General features: G+C 41.3%; 2 protein-coding genes across 2 annotated transcripts in view; one reads left to right on the forward strand and one right to left on the reverse strand.

Annotated features, from left to right (window-relative positions):
* The first annotated feature begins 1668 nt into the window (after window positions 1–1668).
* gpib (glucose-6-phosphate isomerase b) lies at window positions 1669–8601 on the forward strand. The gene is made up of 18 exons (XM_071489368.1): window positions 1669–1842; window positions 2138–2228; window positions 2451–2519; window positions 2818–2937; window positions 3046–3129; window positions 3274–3420; window positions 3779–3850; window positions 3948–3992; window positions 4085–4138; window positions 4768–4828; window positions 5360–5403; window positions 5526–5678; window positions 5971–6100; window positions 6303–6379; window positions 6920–7048; window positions 7391–7466; window positions 7757–7823; window positions 8170–8601. Exons 1-18 carry the CDS (start codon window positions 1724–1726, stop codon window positions 8291–8293), a joined length of 1662 nt encoding a protein of 553 aa, XP_071345469.1. The 5' UTR covers window positions 1669–1723; the 3' UTR covers window positions 8294–8601.
* Window positions 8602–17650: 9049 nt separating this feature from the next.
* wtip (WT1 interacting protein) overlaps window positions 17651–23612 on the reverse strand; it is a 29440-nt gene continuing 23478 nt past the window's right edge. Inside the window, exon 8 of the mRNA XM_071488816.1 lies at window positions 17651–22478. Coding sequence (XP_071344917.1) covers window positions 22326–22478 — 153 coding nt within the window. The 3' untranslated portion in view covers window positions 17651–22325. The remainder of the gene's footprint in view (window positions 22479–23612) is intronic.

Genomic DNA, 23612 nt, shown 5'->3' on the forward strand with positions numbered 1-23612 from the left:
CACGTACAATAAATGACAACCAGTGACGTTTCACTATCATGACCTAATTGTTTTAGGTTTAATATGGAAAATCTCTTTTTCAAGTGTAAGCGGAATTATTAATATATCGAGAATAATTTTTGATTAAATTATGAGTGTACTTTACAGCAGAAAAAATGTCTCTATTGGAAATTAGAATGCTAAAACAAACCTGTTACAACACATACGTGTGGTCATTTTGCTGTACATCTTTTAGTCCCCATCAAAAATACTTGTTTTCTAATCTGAGCCATTCTCTTGGTGATTAACACGAAAGCAAATGAAAGATAAATAACTTTGTATGAATTTATTTATTCACAAGTGTTTGGTGTCATGAAGGTATAGGCCTATTCAGGTAGTCTATCATAAACTAACAACAATAACAAACACTGTGAAAGAAAAAAACAGGTAACCAAATATTCCTATGAGTGATTGGAAGTTTACGACTTTTCATATTATGTACTTGCAATATGCATCAAGTCATCAGACACTAGCTACTTGGGTTTGCTGGTCCTGCAGGTGATGTGGAAATATAAGTTAGATTTACCATCACACGCACTGCAAATATATCAGCTGCCTCCATTTGTCGCAATTATATCATTTTTGATGATAATCTCCGTGTGGCTTCCATCTCTACTCAAATCTTCACATTTCTCAATCCGCCTACAAAGAGAGTGAACATGTCCATGCTACAGACTAAGGTTTTCTCGCCCTCTGCTGTGTGATAAAGAATATTACATCCTGCACTGCACACTTCCAAAAAACAGTCACTTGGGGGCGTTGGGATGCACAAACAGATGGATGTGAGCGTCACTGCCTTTGTCCTTTTTATATTGAATATTTTATACTGAGGCTGACAAGGAGCGAGCAAACAAGCTCGGGTATGCATCCCATTAAAGTACGCAATACGCAAGTAGGACAATACATAATACAAAGGCTTTGGTCCATACAAACACATTAAAAAACAAATGCACATGTAAATAAATAAATATCTTGACTTTAAACATAGAAAATGAGAGGGTAATATCAATCTTTGTCCCCGAAATTATAGAGATGTAAATAAATGACTTACTTTAAATTTATGTCCTAATGGATCTGCCAAACACCTTTTTTTTTTTTTTTCTTGCATTCAGGCTACACTGTTCAGATGACTTGATGTGATATTATCTATCAAACATTAGAGGGTGTGAAAACCTCAGCTTTTAGCTTACACAATTTAAAGTTTTTCATTCATAGTTAGGAAAGTAAATCTACACTCTTAAATAAGTTATTTGACCAAAAACTGATACCACAAAGAGATTATTTGAATGGATGACTACAGTACATTGTCTTACCTTGTTAAGTGAGGACTGAGTTCATTGCCCTATTATTTGAAATGTAAATGTGCGGCCAGTTTATTTCAGAGGGAATTCACAATGCATGCAAATGAGTTGTAATCCAGTGGACTCTGTCAATGCTGTCCGATGGTTCGAGCAGCATATTGACCAGTGTGTGTTGCTGCACTCCTGCAGGTGTTACATGAACTGTAACCCTGCAGGACAGTATGGAGGTGTGACAAGCCCTGAGTATAGTGCGTCTCTTGTAGGAGGGGCAACTGCGGGTCTGGACTGGATGCCCTTCAAAAAGCTCTTGCTCTGACCTGTTCAGTCCCACTCAGCCAGGCTAGTTGAGCACAGCGGAGCACAGCAAGCGCCCTCTGGACACCATGGGACTCACACAGGACCCCAACTTCCAAAAGCTGCAGGACTGGTACACAGCCCATGCCCTGAACCTCAACATGAGGCACATGTTTGAGGCTGACAAGGAGAGATTCGCCAAGCTCAGGTATGCATCCCCTTAAAATATTTCAATTCTGTAAAAGTGCAGTATGTACAGCACCACTGAACAGGATGTAGATATTATCTATGTATGTAAATGTGTTATTAGAATTAGTCTGATGGTAGACAAGTTCACATGAGAAAGTTCTGATGCAGTCAAACAATACGTCTCCATATTGGTCAAAATTAGATGTCAAACCACCTCTTGATCACAGAATCACACTTTGTATTTGATGGTCGTATTTATATTTAATCAGGAAATCTTCTGCTCCCATCACTGTTGTTTTTTTGTGTTTGGACAGCCTCACACTGAAAACTGAGGACGGAGATATTCTCATGGATTACTCCAAGAATCTCATCACAGAGGAAGTCATGAAGATGTTGGTTGATCTGGTAAATTCATGTTCACCTCAATAATATCTTAATGCCAGAGAGTCCCGTTCGTCTGACTCATCTGGCTACATCTCAAGTCTAATTTGTTTTTATGTGCATAAAATCTATTAATTTTTAATGACAATTGCATTTTTTTTTGACATATGTATGAATAACATACATGCATACAATATGGCAATTGATCTGATGCTGTGAAGAACTAGCGTGTGTTCTCTTTTTAAGGCCAAGTCAAGAGGTATCGAAGCTGCCAGAGAGAAGATGTTCAAAGGGGACAAGATCAACTTCACTGAGGTGCTCATTGTTGGCCACGTGTCTGTTGTAACTTGACTTATGGCAGCGTTTACCTTTCTACATATCCTGGTGGGATAAAAAAACAAAAAAACACTGCATGTACCACCACATGATATAAAAACTACACATGAGCTTGTTTTTGCTTTGATTAAAGATGAACATTAAATGCAGTGAAAGCAACAGCTGAATAATATTTAACTCCTTGACCACAGACAGGATAAGCTGCCAACTAGCATGAAACATCGACGCCACAGTCATGAGTATAACTGTCTGTGTGTTTTGTTGTGTGTACATGAAGGGCCGCGCTGTGCTCCATGTGGCTCTGAGGAACCGCTCCAACACTCCCATCATGGTCGATGGCAAAGATGTGATGCCAGACGTCAACAAGGTTCTGGAGAAGATGAAGGGCTTCTGTCATGTGAGTCAAATGCAGCAATCGTGGTCATGACAGTTTGATGAAATTTGTAGATAAAGTCATGTGAACAGTTTTAATAACAGTGATGATGATTACGTTAATCTGTTGCAGAGAGTTCGCAGCGGTGAGTGGAAGGGCTACACAGGAAAAGCCATCACTGATGTCGTTAATGTCGGCATTGGAGGATCTGACCTTGTGAGTGCATTTCATAGAAAGATGTATTTTTTCATGTCTGGTGAATATTCCAACAAGCCATCACATGACTATTAAACGACATTTACTGCTCCACACTTTAGGGTTAGTGTCACAGTCTCACCAGAACTTGAACCTGAATTGCAGGGTCCCCTGATGGTGACTGAGGCCCTGAAGCCTTACTCAAAGGGTGGGCCGCGTGTGTGGTTTGTGTCCAATATTGATGGAACACACATCGCCAAAACCCTGGCACACCTGAATGCTGAGACGACCCTCTTCATCATCGCATCCAAGGTAGCTGGTTTACACAAAGCAAATATCTTGAAACTACACCAGCAACATCTCACATCTGAAAGGAAAGTCCATTTCAATTCACACTTATGTTTGTGTAGTCAGTTCTTATGAAATCTGTCATGGACTGACCTGTTAAATTAAATTTCCCTTTATTCTCATTATTATTATTATTATTACATTGTTATGATCTTAATATTGTGATCTCAGATTTATTTATTAGTAAATATTTTCAAGCAACTAAATATGTCATTTTGGAGGAAAACGCTGTAATTCCTGTTTTACACACAAATCTCCTTCATAATTTCAGTTATATTTGATATAACATGATATTATTGTCTACCTGAATGTCTTTTTACAGACATTCACCACCCAAGAGACCATTACCAACGCTGAGTCGGCCAAAGCATGGTTCCTTGAACATGCCAAAGATGTGAGTATGCAGTGGCCTCAGGAAGGAGCAAAGTAGATAGTCGACTTCATTTATATTTCTCGTGTTCTCTAAATGTGTTCTCTGTATGTTTCAACAGAAAGCTGCTGTTGCCAAGCATTTTGTGGCCCTGTCCACAAATGGAGTAAGTCACAACACACAATCAGAGGCTAAACCTTCCCTCTCTGTCCAGACATCTGATCCTAACTGTCCCACTTTTCTCTGTGTCTCCCTCAGCCTAAAGTGAAGGATTTCGGCATCGACACAGAGAACATGTTTGAGTTCTGGGATGTGAGTGCTCTTTAAGCCTTAAAGCTTGCTGTGTGCAGCAGGTCTTGTCATCCTCCCTAGACTGTGATGGGGCTGTAGGCAGCAGCTATAAATAAACTAGACTTTTGACCTGTGAAGTAGGTGGGACGGACACTCTGGCCAGCAGCTGCTGGGAAATCAGAAGCCTGTCTCTTCAGCCTTAGTTATTATTGGTACCGACCTTCTCTCTTGCAGAGGTTACTGTAAAGGCTGGGTTGCATCAAAGGTCAGGGAGCTGCGTTTAGTTACATTGTTGGTATTTAAAGTGTAACAGCTACGATATGGCCTTTATGTCACAGAGAAAATGTCTGCCAGTGTTTTACACTCATTAGATGTACAGAGTGTACAGTATTAACTGTCCCCAAAAGAGAGAAAAAACCTTGACCAACGACAGGACTTTGAACATTTGATAAAAAACTAAATAAAGTGAACTGCATGAAAGATTATTTTTTTCAATTAGTAACACAAAAAATTTGCAGCTTACAGTAAAGTACATTAATGTTCCCACTACATTTAGTTGTGCACAAATATTGTTTCTCCTTCATTAAAAACTCACATTTTTGAATGAGACATGGATATATTCCCAGTATTTTGTATATTTTCTCTTTTAGTGGGTTGGTGGTCGTTTCTCCTTGTGGTCTGCAATTGGAATGGCTATTGCTCTGCACATTGGTATGTACAGAGAAAACACATATTTTTGTATGTTCTTACAACAATGCAAAACACTGACTTTGGTGCCTCTCAGTCGCAGAATAAAAAAAGACAACGATGCATGCAACACACTGGTGATGTCAAAGACGTTATAATAACATAACACGACAAAGAGTCAGCAGCCATATCAGTGGCTTTGTGAGGTTGTACTTGAGGTCGGCACAGAGGTGCTAGACACTGACATGCTCACGATGCCAAAATGCTAATGTTTAGCAGATAGTGTTTACCACGTCCACCATCATTAGCATGGTAGCAAGTTATCATACCAATGATGGTGCTAGTCAGGGGATCGACAAAGTCATTATTTTTCAGTCTGGACTAAAGTGGTAGACCAACCAACACTACCACAGTGGCCTTAGTAAATGTACCAGAATTTCTCTTGCTGATATTAATGGAGAGACACACTGAAAATGAAGTGTTATTCCAGTTCAACTGATAATCAATACTTTATTCAATCGGTTAACTTTTCTGTCTCATCTCTTTCATCATCAGGCTTCGACAACTTTGAGAAGCTTCTTTCAGGAGCTCACTGGATGGTGGGTTAACTTCAGCTTCAGTTCCCCACCACTCTGATGTACAAATATCATTCATATGAGCCTTGCTAAAGAGAAGATACAGAATACATGAAAGTAAATTAGCACCCCTCCTTCCCCTGCAGGACAACCACTTCCGTACCGCTCCTCTGGATAAGAACGCTCCTGTCCTGCTGGCTCTGCTGGGCATCTGGTACATCAACTTCTTCCATGCTGAGACCCACGCCATGCTGCCATACGACCAGTACATGCACCGCTTCACTGCCTACTTCCAACAGGTCTGCCCCAACACTGCCGGAGGCATCACAGATCTCCGTGAGAGCCTCCAAGAAAAGATAATGTACTATTTTGTGATGTGATTCAAAAGATAATTTGGAATTAGGTTGTTCTAGTTTATTTGGCAATATCTCTCACGGTGGTAAATGAGGGAGTGACTTGTTTGCATGGTTAAATTAACTATGACTGGCAGAGCAATGAGCAACACTGTCTGTATCAATAATCTACACCCATCAGAGAGAATTTAATGTATATGACAGGTTTGATAATATGATAAATCTGTCTGTTAACTAGGGTGACATGGAGTCCAATGGAAAGTACATCACTAATCATGGAGCACGTGTAAACTACCACACTGGGCCAATAGTCTGGGGAGAGCCAGGAACCAATGGACAGCATGCGTTCTACCAGCTCATCCACCAAGGTATCATCACCAAGAACCAATAATCCCAATCAGAATCGTATAGGTGATTCAGTTGATCAGAGTGTCTTGATTTTACCAACCTGATATTCTAGTATCCTTATCCTGTCTTTACTAGTAGCATTGCTAGGTGGTTAGCCTCAGTTTATGAATCTGCGGGTTACTTAAATGTGTCATTAATGCAGTCTAACTGTGTCCAACTCAGGAACACGCATGGTGCCTTCTGACTTCCTGATCCCAGCTCAGACCCAGCATCCCATCAGAAACAACCTGCACCACAAGGTATCACTGGTGTTATCACAGAGATGTCTGTCTACAGCAGCGTCGGTACAGACCAGTCGTGTAGTCAGGGGTATATAAATGCAGATATAATGATGTTTTTTTTATCTTCCTCTCTTATCATCTTTTAAACAGGTATACCTACTAAAATGTGAAAACCCTATGTCTGAAAACCCTAAACCTTTATTTCTACAGTACAGATTTAAAATATAGTTTTTCACATTTCCTAAATTATTCCAAAAAATATCCTGTGACCTCAAAGGACTTTTGGGCCCAAAATTGTGAGTGATCTGAACTACAGCTGCAGTGGTGTGCAGTCAGTACATGTGTATTAATTACCAGGAAAACCTGAGGAATACATTCTTTTAGGGGTCATCCATAAAGGTCGCAGGCTCTTCCACCACGAGAGTCAGCTGGAGTGAAAGACACTGAGTCACTATGTGCTCCCAGAGGGTTGATCTAAATTCCTTAGTGCTCTAACCTAGAGTCTAGCGCTTTGCAAGAATGACATCTGTAAAACGTGTGTGTTTGATGTGGCTGTAGATTCTGCTGGCCAACTTCCTGGCCCAGACAGAAGCTCTGATGAAGGGTAAGACCACCGAGGAGGCCAGGAAGGAGCTGGAGGCCAGCGGCCTGAGTGGAGAAGCTCTGGAGAAAATCCTGCCTCACAAAGTAAGTCAAACCAAAGCAAAATGACATCCAATGGTTCACTTACATAGAGTGAACAGACTGTGCTCAGCAGCTTTCATAATAATGACAATAAACTTAAACTTGAACTTGAGAAGAGGTTGTCATCTCATGTTACGCGTGGAGATCTCCTCATTGCTTGGCATGAGGAAGTGCAGCCAGCAGGCCACACTAACTGCCAAGGCTGGAGAAAACAAGCGTAGGAGGTGGTGCCCTCCAGTGACCACGAATAAACACAGCAATCTCAACTGCAGTGAGAGCGTTTGTGATGATGGCATGTATGAAGAGAAATGTGTATGATGAAATATTTCTTCTTGTTTAACTCAGGTATTCCAAGGAAACAGACCAACCAACTCAATCATCTTCAAAAAACTGACCCCATACACACTTGGAGCACTTATAGGTGAGAACAAACAATATCCTTCATGACTCACAGCCGCTGATACTGAGATTAAGTTAATAAATTATTGTTATTGTTCATGGCAGTGACAGTAATTGTCCCACGTCAGGATGCTGCACACTGTTGCACAGTAAAAATCTGGGCTGGGACGGTGAAATAAGAGAATAGGTTGCGTGGTGTGCAGCTCCATTGTGTTACCTCAGAAATCCCATTTAATCCAAAACAAACAGCCACTTCAGCCTCTCTGTAGTCCTATTTTTGTTGTAGTAACGGTTATTCTGTCTCTTTCATAGCGATGTATGAGCACAAGATCTTCATCCAGGGTGTAATGTGGGAGATCAACAGTTTTGACCAGTGGGGGTGAGTCCGTTTTTACTATACATCTACTGGTTCTGTTGAGCAGAAGAATATTTCCATTTCATAGAAAGGTGCAACCATTAAAAAAAATGGAGTCATGGGTTTGAATATTTTACTCAGTGTAAAGATCACAAAGCTTCAATGAAGAGCTGGAACAAAGTGATGAAGAATATAAATGTTATATTGTCAGAAAATGTGGAATGTTTTAAAGATACTTATGGGGAAATAAAAGAGGAAACTGGATGCTGAGGGGATAATGAGTGTGATGGTGCGTCACGGAGCTTACATCACTGAACCCATCCTCTCTCTTATGCTTGTGCCTGCTGCTCCTTCCCCTCCGCATTATTAGAGTCGAACTGGGCAAACAACTAGCAAAGAAGATTGAGCCCGAGCTCAAGGACACCGCAGAGGTCCACTCCCACGACTCCTCCACCAACGGACTCATCAACTTCCTCAAGAAGAACTTTGCCTGAGCCGAGTCACCGCAACAACTTCCACTTTTACTCCACATCATTATCCATCTCATCAGCTCATGAGCTGCATGAGCGGGAGACTCGCAGAGGCAGCTGGTCACTCCCACACAATTGAGCTGAAGCACTCTGTATGTTTGTACTCTAATCATGAATATTGTAACTGTCTACAGTGCTGTCCTTTCTATGTTTGTTACAGTAGTTTACCACTGAGAGGGAAAAGCTTTTTGTATTAGAGTTTCATGTAAGGCAGAGAGAAATATGTCTCTCCACTGAAATGTAGCCTCTGGAATAAATATCTTAACACAGTTCCCCAGTAAACAATCACACTGTGTCTAATGTGAAAAACAGTCACATACCTGTACACAGCAACTCAGTGTCCTCAAATACAAATGTGTCCAACTGTTGTGTATCGAGCTGCTGAAACATTCATGCTCTCTTGTGTAATCTTGTTTAAGTAACACGACACTAGATGGCATCACAGTGCCAGATTTGTTTATTAGGTGCATATCAGCCACCCAGTAATCTACCATTTATTCAGTGGAACAAAGGGTCAAAGGTCAGTCCATCTAAACTGTTCCTCCCCACAAATCCCCAGACTCCACATCATCCATTTAGAGAGAAAAACAAACATCTGGACTAAACAGCATCTGGACTACACACCAGTCCTCACTGGCACTATGGTGAAACATCATTCAACTTCGTTTGCTTAATGTATCAGTGCTGTGTGCCAAACTTAGCCTGTGAATTTTTCCTATCAACATAAGCTCACATATAGTAATGGTATGAGAAACAACAGATAACAGAGTACACCATGTGATGCCAAGATGCACTAAATAAGGCCGACCTAAAATATATTCATCATCTTTTATTCTCCTCATATTCACTGCTGGGTACAATTTCAGAGTGTGTATAAGAACAAACAGAAAGTAAAAAAAAATCTAGACCCCAGACACTGCTGGGTTTTCAATGCTGTTGCCAGGCAACAATACTTTACTTCAAATTTAACTTGTTCTTTTTATCTCCAGCTTGGAAACAAGACACAGAAGAAAGAGAGTTTGACTCAGGATGGAAACCATCCTCACTGTCAGCTTCAAGATGGTAGGAGTTATTAGTAAAACTATTCAATAATTAAAAATGAAAAAGAAGATTTTTCTCCACAGTTTTTACTGTGAACTTGCCACATTTTTGTAAATTAGAACACATTTCTGAATGAAACTCAGCTACAGAGGACTGTCAGCTGAGTCATAGATACACACCTACACCTTTGATTTTAACAAGAACCAACTTCTGATTCATGCCTCTGCTCTACTATTTAAACCTGGTGCATGAGCTTGAAATAAACAAGCACCAAGTCAGCATGAGGAAATAAGTGATTAGGACCTGCCCTGGTTCGTTGGAGAGCAGAATCAAATAGCAGCATGAAAGCATGTGCGTTCCTGAGATGTTTGTCGAACAATGGCATTGCATACCCTCGCATTCCACTTCATGCTTTATTGGTTGGGCCTGTCAGTCATGTTTCTTTTTTTTTTGCCCCTCCGCCCTGTTAGAAAGCTGCCCCCCGGGCTTTATCAGGGTCCCAAACTGCCCCAGTCCAGTGGTCGCCATGGCAACATCACCCCCCTCCCGTCACTTTTCGTTTGTGCTGTCCCAAGTTCATGGCAGTGTCAGACGCAGGGTTGGAGCAGACGTTTAGGATTCCTCTGAAATGACTAACTACACCAAGTTGTTTAGAAAAAAACATCTTCTGATTTTCCTCCTCAGCATGTTCTCCGCACATTTGCATTCATCATGAGCCACACTGCTGGAAGCAGTTTGAGGGTCAGCATCCTTTGCATGTAAACAAGCTCAGGAACTCGGCCTCTGAGGAGAAGAGCAGCCTCTAGGTCTGCAGTCAGTTTTAATTCTCGCTTGAACTTCACTGGAATGCTTTTAATGTGCATGAATTCAACTATCCTCCCCTCCCAGGAACCTTCAGGGAGCTTATTCTCTTGGGTCAAACATTAGCCCTGCAAACACATGACATGCAACACACTCACACCACATTTTCCCAATATCAAACCCAGTAGATGGACCCTCTCAAGCTCCCAGTCTGAAGTCTGAGGCTGCCATTGACAGCAGTGACACAGAAACCCTGCAGGCTGTAAAAAAAATAGCCACAAAGTCAAGCCCAGCTTCATTTTTTCCCACGACTGCTGGAGTTATATAAAGATTAACTTAAGTACGTGGGCAGAGCTCGTCACACTGCAGCATAGGAAGCTAGTCGCACTCCCATGAGGTTGCAGGGTGCTCGAGCTGACCCCTGGCTGCTCAGGCTCCATGCCCCCCCCCCCCCCCCCCCCCCCCCCCTAAGTTTCTACAGATCCCCGTTAGCTGCATCCATTTTTAAACACATTGTTGGTGGGGTACATATGAACCTCCCGGCCATTAGAATACAGGAACTTAGATTTTACACTGTAGTTCCCATGTTCCTGTAAATTCATGTGTCCATCTACTGAAGGGAAAATCTTCGCCTTTCTGAGAATCAACTTTCAAAGATTATTCGGATGCTTCATAATCTGACTCATTTTTCTGAGATGTCCCTCACCTCACAGAATGGTCAGAGGTTTCTTTTAGCTAAGTACTAGACAGCTGGGCTTGTTTGTCCTCCTGGGACAGCTCTAGGTCAGTTATCAGTGTGTGTTCTTGAATACTGAGCACCCATTGATTTTTTTGTCTTCACTGCCTCTCCTGAATCCACAAAGTACAGATATACTGTACATCTGGCTCTTATTCAGCATCACGATGCAAGAGAGAGAAAAAAATCCTCCCACGCTGATTTTAGCCTGTGTTGCTCTGCTGCTGATATGATATATCATAATGTCCACAGTGACAGTGACAGCTGCTGTCTCACATTGTTCAAATCAAGGCTGTTTCTGATTATGATGACTTATTTGGTGCCATGCAGCGATGATTGTGGGTTCTTTTTTTGGGGGGGGGGGGAGTACTTAAGAACTATTTTATGTCAAAGGGGTGCTCTGGTGATTTAACATTGTGCTTCTGCAAAGTTGTGAGGCTTGCAATAAAATCAAAGCAGCAGCGGTGAAGACATCAGGGCTTATAGACTTTTTACAACTGTCACTGAGACGTCTGCCAACACCCCGACACAATGAAGGTAAATAGAGTTTTGTTTCTGGGTGTGCCCTGGTGGGGTGGGTGGGGTTAAAGGGGAACTTCACTGCTGTTTACAGGTAATGGGGGTTAGAACTACGTAAGTGAAAAAAGCTATAAAGGGGAGCTGTGCAAAATCTGATAAACTGCCTTACGTGATGTCACATGACTGGAGACCAGAGGGTTAGGGTTAGGGTTAGGTGTGGAGTTAGGCACTAGGCTGGTTCTAGACTGCTTTGTTTGGGGGGGCATTAGGAGACGTTGACTGCTTACTAACTGCCAGACCTCAAGACTAGGGTTACTGGGGTACTCTATGAGTGTTCTATAGGACTGTAAGCTATAACATGCACTGTTTTATGTTATTTAAAGCTAAAGCTAAAGCCCATAATGTATTAAAATTCAAACCCTGGTTTAACAACCAGAGATCAGTGCACGGTGACAGACAAAAGACCCTTTTCAACTGGTCAAAAAACCTATTAAGACCTGCTAAAATTTGTCAGCGATGGAAAAGGGCTCAGTCAACATTCACTCCTTGGTCAAATGACTATGCAGTAAACTGGGTATTCATCAGCTCTGGCTCCGATCGGCACTGATGTAAACACAACACCTGGGTAAACCCGCAAATTTTCGCCCCTTTTCCAAGATGTGACGTCTCTCAGAGCACAAACACTGTAGACAGACCTGTCACCTTAAATCAGAAGCACAGTGGATACATTTTTCACAGGGATGAAAGAGTGAGCTGCAGCCCCGAAATAAGTTTTAAAAACACACAATCAACAGTACAATCTCACACAGAGGTTCCAACACTGTCAGAAGCAAAAACCCAGGGATAAAACACTACAGATCTGTTTTACCAGTCTATACAACAGCTAACAGCTCATTTTTTCGTGTCTCTTTGTAACTTCATGTAATGACATTGTTCCCTACAGTTGTGTGTGTCCTCAGTCCAAACAGAAAGACAAACTAGGCTGAAGTGTTAATCGTCTTTTTGAATGGGTTTACATGGGTTTTAAAAAATCTACTTACACCTGCTTATTTTGGTGGAAAAGGGAGAAAAGAACTGCTAAAAACCTTTTTTGATTGTGAGAGAGAAATTTGCCGCAAGTTTTTGCGGAAAAAGGTATATGTTGTCAAGGTTGCTAGGCAACAAGAGCCTAAGGGCGGGCACAGCTGGTGATGCAAAGCGAAAACCCTCCATAGACCTGACCATCTCATTTCAGTTCAGCCTTCGTGGCTACAGAAGCTTCTCAGGGCCATTTCCTATCAAATCTCTACTATCAGCTGTGTAATAAAGGCATAACAATGCCCTAAAAATATGCACAAATATGCCAGAAAGTGTTGTTGAAAGCTCTGAAAGATAACTTCATAAGAAAATTGCCAACTGTCCCAGCAGAGACAGTTGGCAGTCCATACAGTCCATGTATCCAGAGGTCTCGGGATGTTGTTTCTGGTAAAACACACTGCTGTTGAGTTTTTTCAGATGTAATTTCCTTTTAGTGGTTTGAGCAGCAGAAAAAATGAAATTCGAGTATCCTCCACTGTAGTGAGAAGGCAGTTTCACAGGTGAGTAACTCATCGCTTTAGTGCTCTAAACCAAAATTATCTCCAGTGGCTAGACACCACAGGGGTAATGATTTGTGAAGTGACTCATGACTAGTTTCCAGCCCTGTGATTTCTTTGCCTTACACTCTCTGGAGGTGAAATTTGATCCTCTTCAGGTGGTGCTCTATATATTCTTTGCCACTGTTACTGAAGCTTGATAAGCAAACACTTCAGCTTTACTTCCTTAAAAAACCAAAGACATTAGATGTTTGAAACCTCAAAGCTAAGAGCTTCCACTAATCATGACGACGTATCAATGTTGTGTCTCTTTCTTTTATACAGAATGAAAATAGTGTGTATAAATGAAGATTCAGACAAACCAGAGGCAGTTTTTTTTTTTTGTTGCAGGAAGGGGACAAAGTGTCAGTAACCAAAGATTGAGAGTGTATGAGGTAATCCTGCAGCGAGCATATTTTCACTCATTTCCTGGCAGTGGAGGGACCTGTGTGCTCCAGAGGGATGGTGTTCTTTTGTGTGTTGTAACAGAGCTCACCTCAAAGCAGATCCCTGGGGGCTCCACTACCTCTGCACACACACACACACACACACTCACACACACACACACAGCTCCCTGAGTCACAGGGTGGAACCCTCATACACATAAAGGGCGCTTTGTGCCCCAACTCATGGAGCTGTCAACCAACACCAGAGAGCTCCTCACACTGAACACCACTGTTCAGCTCACAGGGGAGCTCAGTGAGTGGGCAGACAGTGCTTTTATGTACGCCCTCGCAAAATGTATCTACATCTCTAACTGTCTGTGACTCAGTGCCTCATGAATACAGCTGCACTTACTGTAATTGAAATTTGAGACTAAAATGATGAAAGGGGGTGTGCATATTTTGACTTTTTCAAGTTTTATCCCAAGTACAGGTGCCACAGTGAAAGTCCTAATTTCCCCTTTTCCTCTGGCATCCATGGGCCTGTCTCTCAACCAAGCATTTCCCACAGCCGAGCAGACTGGATGACTTGATTTCTAACCCTCTTTGAGATTGAGCCAGGCAGCAGTAAATTAGCAAGCACACAGTCAAAAATGGGACTTCTGCTTCTGACACCCACCCACTCACCTGCAGGATCATCTGAGAGATGACAGCAGCAGTGCCTGTGGCATGTTCCCGTATTTAAAATCTGTACAGCCAATGTCACATAGAGGCATCATAAACAAGTTTTAAAGCTGTTTCAGTCAATATTTTTTACATTACCAGTGGTTCAAAGAACTGTGTTGTATGAAAAATGGGTCACTTGTGATGATGACCACAGAGAATTATCACCCAACTCTGCAGTTTCCCTTCAGATCTATGTTTTGGTCAGCTTTAAAACTGTAGCAAGGGAGGGATCATCTCCAAAATGACCACACGACCATGAATACATTACTTACATACACACTTAAAAGAGGATTGAGATCAATATATGGCTTGTGAAAAACATGTATTGACTTTTTTAGAGAGAAGTTGACAGTTTTTGAAACAAGCCCCATCGATGGTTTAAAGCCAGTGCCAACTTGGAAATGTTGGCTGGCTCCAGAAAACAACCCACACCTTCACAAACCACCCTTCAGGTGGGTCTGAGGGTCCCTGCCTGCCTTTGTTTCTTGTGCTGAGATCATTTCTTTCTCTGCTGTTATTTATTCCTTTCTTGTCAATGCCCAGAATGTGAAGTATTTTCAACTTTCCCAACTTGTTTTTCTTACAATCTGACACCTTCAACGCACACAAGACATCGTGTGAAACTAATTAACTTGCCTGGTTACATTAAGACCAAAGATATCTGCAATGAGAAATGTCTCAGTTATTCATAGCACAGCTACAGCGAGAAAGTGAAACACTCTTAAAGACTATGAAACAAACTGGTGGAGCTTCTCTATCAGCACTAAATAAATGAGTGTGGTGACATTTTGGAAGCTCTTGTACAGATGATTTATTCAGTTTGCAGGTTTGGAGGAAGATTCACACTTTTATATTTGACATTAGGAAGAGGTTTCCTGTAATCAACCTACTTTATGCTCCAATTAGCCCAAATGTTGTACAATACAGCACCACAGGGGTGCAGTCTCTTCATTCAACTCAACAGTGTAGCAGTTTTACACAAGTCCTAGTACCTAAAGAGAAGTTTAGAGCTCATCATCATTCAATGAAACAGCAACAGGAGACAACTTTAATCATGCGAATTAAGTTACAGTTGCACAAAGCTGCAGATTTCTCCAAACATATTCTGTTATTCTGCTTCTATTTCTATGTCTGTGTCTCAGCCTCAGGGCTTTTGTCAGCATAAACCCAAGGACAAAATGATTTATAATGTAAAATAAAAGACAATATCTTAAGTAACATAATACATTTCACTGACTTGATTTGAGGCTTTTTTTTTTTTACTTTTGCAACTGAAAGGTTTTAAAAAGTCCATGGACATCCCTACAGTATCAGTTTATCACACATGTGTGGCATTTCCAGGAATGTTGATGTGCTGGGGCAGTTTACTGAAAGGGTCAGTGCCAAGGGAACTGACTCGTCAGTGACTGTGTTTCCATTAGCAGCCCTAGTTTATTGCTATCTTCTCAGATACTATCATGTAAAATTCATGTTAGTCAATTGTTGCCAGTTTCTCTCGTTTCCTTTCCAGTTTTTTTTTTTTTTTTTTTTGAGGGGTTGCTGATGGTCGTGTCTTTTCCAGGCTTCAGATTATCTGACCATCAGAGAGCTGGGCAGCGTCCCCTGAGGGACATGGTACAGTACGGGGTTGCGTGCATGGATGTAATTATACAGCATTATTTTACAAACTATGAGGAGCACGAGACTTGAGAAGATATTTAATGTAGCTAATGATGCTTTGTGGGAGTTTTTCTTAAACCCATAGAGGGTCTGAGATTGTAATTGTAGTCATTCTTCACAGTTTTATCTATTGTTTTCATAACATGGCTGTTGTAAGCCGTTTGAGACTGCCGGCTGTCATTAACTACTCTATAAATAAACTTGACTTGACTGGAGTGAACCACAATTTGTAAAACATTAACATTAAAGGCGAGCAATATTAAGAGATCATGGGGACAACAGTCAGAATGATCCAACAGTGATCCAGCCATGATCCCTGAATGATCTAATTACAGAGACATGACAGCAGAGGAGATAAAGTAGAGGAGTGCAATTAGAGTCAAGTACAACAGAAGGGATATGACTGCTATAAAGTTGCCAAAGGAAGCAAATAGGAAGACAGCATGAACAACACAAAACCTCCATCTGAGTCTCATCTACATCCCAAACACTTAAAAACCAGCCAGGCCATGGGAAAACCACTCACATGTGGTCAGCTCCAAACCATTCTGGACATGTCTTCTCATGTTGTTCCAGACCGTACCTCTGAAATTTGCTTTGGCTCAGTTTCAATGTGCAAAAAACTATTAGCACAGCACAAGTCTCAATGCTTAGCACTAAGTGTACAGATTACTAAATGCAATACAAAAATGTCATTACCTTAACGGCATTATCCTGGTGAGCAGCAACATGAAGGGTAATTACCTCTCATCCACTGCCAGACATTTCAAATGAAAAGCAGTAGTGGAAAGAGAAATAAATACATGCAATTTATTAGACCAATTCTTTTGATTACTGTTGCAGTGTACTGAGTATTTGTTACGGTATTAAGTTATTTATATATTTTGATTTAATGTATCCTTTTCTGAATTACAGTATCACTGTAGCTTAGATGATCAAGTGACATACAATCACAAGCACCACTGTGCCTTTAATGAATATAGGCTTTACTGCAGTTTAAAGCCAGACTTCATTCCCTTTAGTTCATTAGATTCAATAAATAAAATAACTGTCATTCTCATTCTACATCATGTTAAATACTGACTTCTGCTTAATTCTTTTTTTTTCTTTTATTCACTTTCTTGATGAGAGTTAGATGAAACCACTGCTGTGTCTCTGTGGTAAATATGAAGCTACAGCAGATGGTTAGCTTAGCTTAGCACGAACACTTGAAACAAGGGGAGACTGTTCAGGGGAGGGGAGGCTCTGTCCACAGGGAACAAAATCAGTCTGTCCGCTTACAACACACTTGGAGAACATACACCCATCATATCTCTGGTGTAAAACTGTAACTACTGTGTTGTTGTGACATTTGCCTATGTTCTTATGAATCACACAGCTCTAATTTTACTGCGTTCTGTTCTCAAAGATCACTCACACTTTCTTTCAATCTATGTCTGATGGCAATTGTGAGAAAAACCTCTACATGTAATAGTCATTCCTTTTTTAAAATTAACAATCCATCTTAACATAAACCTGTGCGTATTTACAACCTGTCAACTATAGTTTAAAATTTCTGCATACCAAAGCGAAAAGATTTTTAGAGTGATGTCATTTAATGTGAGACTTTCAAAATAAAACCAGCTGTATTAAAAATTATTATTATTATTATTATTATTATTATTATTATGTGAAGCATATTCTTTACAATAATACATGTTTAAGTTTCATGTCAGTGGTAGCTTCTAAGTGCATGTAATTTGGTGGTTGCAGGTATATAAAATATATTTCTCTTAATTTGCTAAAAATGATTAAAAAAACAAATAACAAAATGAAAGAGGAAAAAAACAGACATTTTTTGCAGTTAGCTACAAAACCACTTTATTGAAAAAGCAGATTATGTCATCTACAGTTAAATGATACGTCCCGATTTTTAATACATTAAATAACTTTAGACTTTTTTCATGTTTAGATAAATAGATCTAGTTTCCTTTTTTATGAACCATCTAGGTAATCAAAACACTTAGAGATACAAAAGTGTGTGACAGGTGTCGAGATGTGCTTATTGGAACTACCAGTAGGAGAAAGTCCTCTCTTTCCACGTGATTTTTGACAGAAAAATAAAATAAAAAACTAGCCTCTTTATGTACAGGGTAACTAGCTGTGTGCTATGCAATAGAAACTGAAGTAGTACTTTTAAAACAGGTGAATTAAGATCTTTAAAAGGGGGGATACACTCTGGTCTTTTTAAGTTTTTCTCGGGGGTGATATTGTGCAGGTAAGTCCAGAAAATGCCACATTCTTCAAGTATAGCACACATTACTTGACCAGAACCCTTGTACAAAGTTGAGGTCAAACATCCACCAACCGGGGGAATGTCACACATACAGTATGCAGTCCTTTTCTTTTCTGCTTTTACAAATATACAACCGGGAGGAGAACAAACACTAATCATTATTACATTCGAATGAATCTCATTACATCAGGTTACATTAAAAAGCACTTTCTGTCTGTGGTGACCCCTGCCTTCAGTCTCTGCTTCAGTCTCTGTCTTTGACACATTCAGTAGTATTTATTCAGACCTGTGTCTATTACAGTATTACAGTATGAGTAAGAGCTGGGCCAGTGTTTGCAAAAAATAGTTGGTGGCTGTCTTATTCTGCATTGAATACCAGATGGGTGGAGTTTGCTACACTCAGAGGATGATACATTTATCAGCTACAGGAACATTTGCTGCAACATGTGTAAACCCCATCAATGTGGTACTAGATAGAAGATAAAACAAATACCAAGAATTAGACACAAACATCTGGAACAAAGTACATGATGGACAGACAGCAACATCAAAATCATCATCATCACAGGGTCATAACAGAGAGCAGGGGTCACTGTGTTGGATGCTGTGCTGCCCTGCAAACACAGTGAGGTGCATGTGCCATGGCCCTGCCACTAGAACACACACACACACACACACACACACACACACACACACACTTACACATTTACACAATTTGCTCATATTTGAAATAAGCACACATCGTTGGGGTTTATCTGCATAAATGTGCAGCAGCTCCGATTTTTGCTTGGTGCAGGAATGAAACAGAAGTTTCCTAAAATATCTAAAATTCTGAATTCTGGCTTTACAACCTTTCATGTAGGGAGGGAATGATCTATTCAAGGCCAGTCCTATAAAACTCATTAATAAGAGAAACCCAGTGGAGAGGGGCGAGACTATTCTTCCAGCACCACCACAGCTCGGAGTTTCAAGTTTTAGTTTTTATTTTGTCTTATGTAGATTTTGTTTGCATATATACACATACACACAGTATTGAAACACATCCATGCAAGCACCTGCCTGCACACAGACACACACACATACACACACGTGTACATACGCACACAACCAGCAAGGGAAATGAGGGCGACTCCCTGAAAACGTGGGTGGGACCAGCAGCTCCAGGTTTTTAGGGGCGTCCCCCCAAAACACAACAGCAGACTTCATGGCAGACCAGAGGCCTGGACCACGAAGCGAGATTAGTGGGTTATCTGGCTGTCTTTGGGCTTAACTCTGGTTTTTTGGTATCACAAAGCTGACTCACTTTTAACCAGGGTAGATCACCATGGTAACATATGCCGCACAGCTAACCCGCTCTGGAGAGGATAACTTCAAAGGACACGACTGAAACCTGTGAACAGCCTGTCCACTGACCAATCAGATCACCGGAAAAAAACAGAGTCATCATTCCTACAGGATCCTGACATGGACAAAAAGAGTTTACGATAAAGTGATCATAAATAAAAAGGTTGTATTTTACCTGTACAAAGATGCTTTCAAGATTAGAATCAGAATAGTATGAAGTTGTGATGATAACGGGAAATAAAAACTAAACCCTCTTGCGATGTTGCCTGTGATTAACATCTCCGCCTCTTCCATATGAACATGCTCATACCCAGATTGGTGAACCCAGAGTTAACAGCCAGTTGATAAGCACCTTTGTGATACAGGTGATCTGATGTTAGGCTCAGTGAAGCCAGACAACCACAAGAGAGCCAGACTAACTTGAACCTGCTTTGTGGTACAGGTCCCTGAGCAAGACACGCAAACATACCTGTTCTGTCTTAAGGCATGTGGACAAGTGGAAGTTCCTCGTAGGAACACACTGTGTTCTCAGTGCTCATGTGACAAAAACCAGTGTCTGGAAAACAAACCAGGAAACAGTGTCCTGAACAGACCTGGAGCAGAAGGTATTTGAAAATAACCATGCAATGTTTCATTCCCCTTTGTGTACCAGATGATGAGATGCCTCCTTCAGACGGTGGCGTGGGAAGTGTCACCGACAGAAAATTACTTTTGAAGTCACCGGAGACCCTCCACGTTTATCTCTTTTAAAGGAATGTAGCTACTTCCTGCTGGCTGGTCAAAAAACATCATTTAAGAGGATTTCATTGACATATGAAATCCTCTTAAATTAGGTTTTTTATAGACCAATACAGTCAGTTAAAGTAGTATTAAGTATAAATATAGAATAGGTTATTGCATGACCATTTTTATTGAAACAACATAAATCTGTAAATGTCCAGATCTTTTTCCTGCCGGGGAGGCACCTGCAGAACACGGCATGGCGTACAATGGTCTATTTGTTTTATCCCTCTATGTTTTTAACATATGTTTAACTTGGTCAGGCAATCTGTTTCTAATCAGTGTTCTGCTATTTTTAAATGTCACTCTCAGAGTAATACCAGTTTGTACTTTCTCTGCTTCCTATGACGACTGCTGAGTGTCTTTGAATCTTCTACCCAAAAGCCCTAAATCTTTGTATTTAAAGGTTTATTTATTTGTAAAATAAAAAAAGTTTTATCTTGCAGTTCTGTGGGATCGTTTGGCACAGCAGCGACACCCTTGACAGAAAGTCAGACTTTGCTTTTTTGAACAGCCTAACGTTAAAATAAATTAATTTGCTATATTTTGTAGAAACTAACTACAATACTTGTAAAAAAAAATCTACAAAAACATAGAGCTTTATTTAATGACTGCTGCATTAAAGTCAGTGTGCTGGGAACATATAGGATAATCAAGATCTATGCCACTTTCAATTAAATAGTTTTTAAAAAAGCACTTAAAAGAAAATTTCACTTATACTTTGTTTCTCATTTATACTTTCAAATTTAGGGCATTTACACATCATTACAGGTCTTATGATTAAACATAAGACGATAAAAGCTCAAGTGTGCAGAAATGTTTTGTGGTGTGTGTTATAGCTGTGTACAGAGGGAGGGGTTATGCTATATAAAACAAACTAATTTGTTGCCAGATGCGGGAACTACTCATTCGGTACTCAAAGTGGAATAAAACAACTGCAGGCAAATACTATTTGTGCCAAGTCTGCTCCTAACATAGCCTGTGGATCTCTGACTCACTGACAGACATGAAGAGGCTCTGTGTCCTGGAGGAGAAATGATACAACAGACCCAAAGTCTTCAGAGGCTTCAGACTGCGTGACAGACAGACAGACAGACCGACCTCTGAATTTATCATGTCGAGCGCAGCAACAACAACAAAAAAAAAAAAAAAAAAAGAGAATCTACATCTAGGATCTTATGTGGAAAACATCTGCAAAATATATATTCATATATAAAAGACAATCTATGTGCATCTAAAATTTTCTTTTTCTGTCATAATATAATCATGAATTAAGACACTGCTTGTGAATCTCTCGAGGTCTCAGCTAAGATTTCTAAGTGGAATGTCAGTCGGTCCTCTGGGCTTGTGGTGCTACGGTGCATCTGTTATGTTGGGGTGGTGCAGGGTGAGGAGCGATGAGTCAACAGTTGTTGTTTTTTTCCTCATAGCCCTGTGTCGTGATGCTGGGTGTCCTTTGCATAGCCTTTAGCAGGGCTCCATTTCAGTGTTAATAGCTGCACAGAGAGAGCCTGCTCTGAAGGCACAGCATGCCCACCCTGGGGCCGGTCCAGTCCAGCCAGCACTGGAATGTAGTGGCTCCTTCCCTGGCCTTCCTGACGCCGAGATCAGCAGCGTTCTCAGATGTGACAGCACTGGTGAATACACTGCGGTAAACCGCTTCACTCAGAGCACAGGAATGAAAAACACGGAAAGCAAGACAGGGAAGCAAGGAGAGAGACGAGTCTGCGTTCTCTCCTCCGATCCAAAAACCCTCTCTTTGATGAATGTGCAGGGGTCAGGAGGTGTGACGTCACTGGGGGCCTCTGGGTGAGCCGGCGTGTTGGCTTTCAGGGTTAGGCACCCAAGGGGAAGGGGGGAGGAAAGGACCACAGATGGAGGAGGAGGGGGACCCTTTTTTCCCAGCCCCGTCATGTGACAGCAGGGCTTGTGGTGGGAGCTGCACTGTGTGTGTTAGTCCACGGCCTGGCTGTCCAGTTGAGGACAGGGGCAGAAGCTCAGATGGCCACACAGAGGCTTCTCTGGAACTGCTGGAGGGGGTGTCAGCCTTTTTTGCCCACTGCTGGCGTCTCAAATCACCTGGGAGGCAGGGCTTGGTTGCTGCCCACCCTCCTCCCCCTCACAGCTCAGTGACGTGGAGGGGGTAGCTGGGGGGCGGGTGTGCAGGGACATGCGCCTGGAGGCGATGGATGTGGCAGCTGTGGCAGAGCAGGTGTCCCTCCAGTGGATAACAGCGGTGGCCCTCCTCGTCGTTTAGCTTGAGACCGCAGTCCTGAGAGAGCGACATAAAAACAGACACATGAACGCACCACAAACACAATCAATAATCAACCATGTGTGTGTGCTTTGTAAAACATTTCTTTACACTCCATACATTTCATCACAGAGGAAGATGAGGAGTACACTACAGACAGTAACCTGTTAGTCTAGCACAAAGACTTTATCTGTGGACACAGCCAGACTAACTGTTCCTCCCGTGTCTCTGTGCTAAGCTAAGCTAAGCTAACCCGCTGCTGGTTGAACATTTAGTGTGTAGACATGACGGTGTCATTGAACTTCTCATCTAACTCTCCGTCAGAAAACAAATCAGTGTATTTCCCTTAACAGTAAATGATCCCTTTTATCTTAAATCTGCTGAATTACCACATTTATTGTAGTCACGTAAACTTGAATTAGTGAGAGTCAGCTGTTGCCCCAAATGAAAGGGCAACAGGGTGTTTTAGCAAATCAGAGTTCAGTGAGGTGAGGACAGATGGATGCATTACTGCAGTGACTTCAGTCATGTGGATGATTTACTGAGAGAGTTCAGAGGCCAAGAGGGAAAGAAAGAAGTATGAATGAATCTGTTTTAGTCTTGACTTGTGGTCTCGTGTATTTTTTGTGTATTTCTTTGGAATTTCTGGGCTTGACAAGGATGGGAGCACTACAAATTCCATGCATTTATGAATGAATACATTAATAAACTTTGAACCTGCAGAGGAATTCTTTGCATGTAGGAAAGGGATGAGACAACGGGGTGGACTCAGGAGGGATTACATAAACTGACTGGCCCCACTCTGCTGCTATCATGACTCAGAACTGGATATGTAGCTGAAAAATCATGTATTACAGCAAATTCTTACATTACACACATGAATCTCAGTTCAGCAGTGAATAATGTTAAAATAATGTTAAAAAGAAACCAGTGGTGGAGGCACCACCTATGTTACAGTATCTGAATATATATCTGAAAATATGTAATGAATTTACTGTCTCTAGGATGATTTGGCTCTGGACTTTACCCTTCCTCTGTCCTCCAGAGCTCAGCTGAATGATTAGCCACTGCTTAAATAATAATATGATCCATCTCTATGAAGTGAATGTTAGCCATTCAGAGAAATTCGCAGGTCTAAGCCTGCTCATGGGG

This window comes from Trachinotus anak, unplaced genomic scaffold, assembly GCF_046630095.1.
Source record: "Trachinotus anak isolate AG129_WGS33_773 ecotype Australia unplaced genomic scaffold, CSIRO_AGI_Tana_v1 ptg000011l, whole genome shotgun sequence".
Classification (NCBI taxonomy): Eukaryota; Metazoa; Chordata; class Actinopteri; order Carangiformes; family Carangidae; genus Trachinotus; species Trachinotus anak.